This window comes from Drosophila grimshawi, unplaced genomic scaffold (assembly GCF_018153295.1).
Source record: "Drosophila grimshawi isolate 15287-2541.00 unplaced genomic scaffold, ASM1815329v1 contig_1377, whole genome shotgun sequence".
Taxonomy (NCBI): Eukaryota; Metazoa; Arthropoda; class Insecta; order Diptera; family Drosophilidae; genus Drosophila; species Drosophila grimshawi.
The window spans coordinates 6,640,207-6,644,841 of NW_025062900.1; the positions used below are offsets into that span (position 1 = coordinate 6,640,207).

General features: G+C 38.6%; 1 protein-coding gene across 1 annotated transcript; it reads left to right on the forward strand.

Moving 5' to 3' along the window:
• Window positions 1-437, forward strand: LOC6562195. Its single transcript, XM_001988861.2, has one exon. It carries the CDS (start codon window positions 61-63, stop codon window positions 385-387), a length of 327 nt encoding a protein of 108 aa, XP_001988897.1. The 5' UTR covers window positions 1-60; the 3' UTR covers window positions 388-437.
• Window positions 438-4,635: the final 4,198 nt, after the last annotated feature.

Genomic DNA, 4,635 nt, shown 5'->3' on the forward strand with positions numbered 1-4,635 from the left:
GTGTTATTGCCGAGAGAGAGAGAGAGAGTGAGAGAGAGAGAGGAGAAAATAAATCCAACCATGGCCGAACAACTATTTCCGGGATTGGAGCGACCTTTGCCGCAGCTTCCCTCCCTGCCCTACACTCTATTCGCCTATCGCGAGGAGCTGCGTCGTCGCGACGCTCCGTTCATGAAGATGTCCACAATCAAGCTGCATCTCACCGATAATCTGATATTGCAAACGATTAAGAACATACGACAATTGGATACCATAGAGATAATGAATCTCAATCGCGAGATCGCCTTCAAGCGCAATCTGACCAAGCAGATGCGAAAAGTGCGCAAGCTGGAGAAGATGGGCCTCAATGTCGATCCTCGCCAGCTAACCCAAGTGCAGTGGGACTAAAACTAAGCGAACAGCAACAGAAAACTGTGTAAAACATATCAAAACATACTCCAAGCATGTCAAATCCTTAGTTAATAAGCTTTCAAGTTTCTAAAACTCAATTATAACCTGAATGAATAACAAAAATAATAACATATAATATATATGGATCATTTTTTTACATATTATACAAATTGAAATCTGTGAAAAGTAAAATGTTCTGTGTTTTCTCTAAAGTGGACAACTAGTAATAACAGTATCTGCCATCCCTTGTTCACTACAGGGTATGCAGCAGTCGCACAATAGTTTTGGTTAATTGTAGATTCCACTTTTAGTTGGCCAGGTCATATCTCTCTGCGAGACGGTTAATCTTTGTGGCTGTGCTCAGAGCACTAGCACACCCTTACAAAGGAGTCAATAGGAATAGAAGTCGGCTTTTGCCGCTTCGCTGCAGGCACTAATAGACACCATGGCAAAAAGGACTCTTTTTTTCTGTTTTACATATTGGAGTTTTTCAGAAGCCTTTCAGAATTCGGATTTACAAGGATTCACTAATCACCGAACGATGATTGAGAGAGATATGTGTCTGTCAGCTCCTGAAGCCACAAAACAGAAATGCAAAGAGAAAGACAGATGAACAGCAAGTGTGAAAGAGAAAGATACACGCAGAAAGATATAGAGATAAAGGTAGAAATACATATAGATATGGAGATTGATAAGGTACTGGGTAAATGGTAGTTCATGGTATGCCTGCATGTGCATGTTCATTGAGAATCTAGTTCGAGAGAATTGCATATTTTGAATCTTGGATACAAGTAGAATTATTGTGTTCATTTTTTTGGGAATCTTCGGAAAAATTGACATGTATCTATTATACCCTATACTATATATAACGCCATATATTATAAATGTAATCTTCAGCTGCATTACAAACAAAAAACATAATTTTATTTCGCATTTCGGAATGAAATCTAAATTTCAGCAGTTCGACTCCGTTCTATTTAATCATTGGCGTAGTAAAGATAAACTTTCTCTCTTGTTATTCGAAATCATATTTTGTTATGTGTGAAAGCATTGTAAACTTGTAAATTGTAAGAAATATTTTGGGAAATCAGAGTTGTAAATAACTACTAATACATTTTGACAACCATGCATCTATGTGTCTTGAAAACATTGTGGGAACATTGATGTGCACTCGTGCATACTTCTTGAGTTTTAACTGGCTGCGAAGTTGGTGTGTTTGCATTCGAGTGCTGCTCTTAATGATTCACAAACTTTTTCTACCAGATGCACATTACATGCAGAACCACACACACACACACACACACACACACACTGGCAACCACTTACAACAACAACAAGCCATTGTTGTATGTTGCGGCCATAAAAACTTTGTCAACATGAAGAACAACAAGAACAACTCACATGAAAAATGCAAGCAAAAGCGTAAATTGTAGTCGCAGATGAAATTTTTTTTTTATATTTTTTTGGGTTTTCGGCGTATAAGTAAATAAAGCAAGGCAAGCGAGCGGAAGGAAAGATGTTGCGGGTGGGGCAAAGCTATGGGTTTGCGGTTGGGTGTTTGTAGTAATTTAGTGCGGCATTTGAAATGTCGTTTTTCGCGCAGCTGCAAAACGGAAGTGAGAAGGAAAACAAGCAACGCCATTTTGCATGCAAAACAATAGTCTGCTCTGTGTGTTGCTGCAACTTCAGCAACCGCATTTTATGTGGCATGCCACCACACAAATCTTATGGGGAAAGATCACACTACCAGCATGCAGTTGCCACACTTACCACAATTTAGTCATATGTGCTGATTAAGCACATTTTATTAAAAGGCCTGCTTCGAGAGCATCATAAGTAAATATATGAACCGACGCCTAATTAGTATAAGCCACAAAAATTAAGAAAATTACAATTTAAATATTAAATATACTATTTATTTGCATGGATTCCCTTACAAGACACTTTATCAGAGACTTTTTAAAAGCATAATTATCAAATGCGATGTGGAATACTATTAGCCAGAGCTGGAAGTGACCAATACACACTCAGAACAATAATCGACTTGAAATTTAGAAATTCGCCATGAAAACTAAAAATATTTTCGTGTTTTTTGAAATTATTCGAACACCAATTTCTTAAAATTAAAAAAACTGCAAAGGCGACAACAAATTGTCATTTTTTATTTGTGCGCGTTTGCTCACAAGACTCACACTGAGAAACTAATGGTCTGACTGACTAGCACCGAACAAAGAAATTCAGAGTTTATCTGGTAGATGCCAGTGCTGCATATTTTGATATTCTTGAGTTGAATATTTCTTTGGGAATTGCATTACAAGAGAGCACAGAGAAAGCAAAAACTTCTCGATGCGAAGATGCACTGGAATGTATGTAATAGAAAATAGAAAATAGCGCTTGAAGCGAATGAAAAATATTAATGCACAAAAATGTGCACTGCAAGAAGCTGAAAGTACAAAACTTTGTGTCCAGGATTTTAGCCAGCACCAACAAAATCGAAAGAACTCGCCGTCAAAAAACTTGCTGATGCAAGTTCCTCAACAATGGACCAAGTTGAAACTAAATAAAATTGGCTCAATGACTGAAATTTATCTAGAAGATGCGACTAAAAGACGCGTGTTGGGACCGAAGGCGAATATTGCGCATACGCACCGTAATATAATTGGGAATTTATAAAAAGAACACAAACACAATTTGGCAGCATTTCAAAGTGTGTTGCTTATTGGATGAGATAGCAAATAGTTGTGCAACAATAAAAGTTGAAAAGCTCAGCAGCTAGTTGTGGATTCTGGCCACTAGGTTAGCAAGAAAGAATAGGCCAAGATGAAAGGTGAAGGTTAAAATATTAAAATTATGAATGCACAGCTGACAAGAGGAACGCTGTGAATTTTTGCCAGAAGACGAATCCCGACCAGATTCGAAATATATCGGACTACAAAACATAAGAAATAAGAAAGGCAGATTAAATGCAGCAGGCGAAATATATATTTCAGTTATGAGTTATAAGAGGTCAAATTATAAGAGGTGTAAATTGCATATATATAAAATGGGACAATCTGTTAGCTGTATATCAGATTTTGTAAAATATCGCAAATATACAATATGAAACTAAAAATAAGATATTTACACAAGCAGATAATTTAAAATAGATAACTTAAGCCCAGAAAATGGCACGCACTCTTACAATATTGTGTGACAAAAGAGAAAGCGAATAAATAGTTGCGACAGAGTTTCAGTTTTCAGAGATATGCATAAAGAGGCCAGGTATTTGCAACCCAGCCCCATTTTATGTTTAACATTTCACATACAAGCTAAAAAATTCTTTGAATATAGCCGCACCCAACTGGCCCCAGTCCTAATTCCCCAAACCATTGCCAGCTCTCACATATCTTGGGATGTTGCCCAAAGACCAAAGCACGCTGGGCCATAAGGACTCTAGTCCCTGGTCCCAAGTCGCCGAATACTTTAACCTACGTAAAAGCATGCAAAGAAGCAACAAGCGCCCAGCTTCTCCCCTAAGCGAACAAAATTCCTGGCAAGTCTCGCACACAAAACTACAATCCCCACATCCTGCCAAAAACCACAGTCAGTGGAGGCAGTGGAATGGGAGATGGGTGGAGCTGCCGCAATGAAGTGTAACGAAACTAGTCGTGACACAATTTCTGATGCAAATTGCACAAGTCATGGCATTTGAGTGTTTCGGCTATTGCCAGATATCGATAGCATCCTTGAATTTAAGAAGGTGCTGGGCAAATGCCAAAAAATATAAAAAAAAAAAAAACTAGACCATGCATTCCTAGGCTAATAACATTATCGGCACATAAAAGCGTTGCCAAAAAAGCCCATCCGAAAATTATATATTATTAAATTTTACAAATGGTTCTCGACTCCCAAGCACGCAAGACCGTTTTCCTTTTTCAATAAAGTGCAAAACGAGGCGACAACGCCAGATCCCTCCACTAACCGCAGATAAATGAGACACTCGGGAGCTGCTGCCAACAACAACAATAAAAGGAGCAACAAGGAGTGGGAGAACTGGCAACAGGATATGTGCGACAGTGTTGGCCAAAATGCACATAAAAAACCGATACAATCCCAATTGAATCAATTGAATTGAATGACTAAGCAAGGTCCTCGCTTGGGCTATAATGGTTAGGGTTTGAGTTTTATATTTGATGGTGGGGGGGAGGTGCAGGGGCTGCAAGGGTTGCAGGGGGTTTCGATGACAAACTCCAGACACTAAAACAC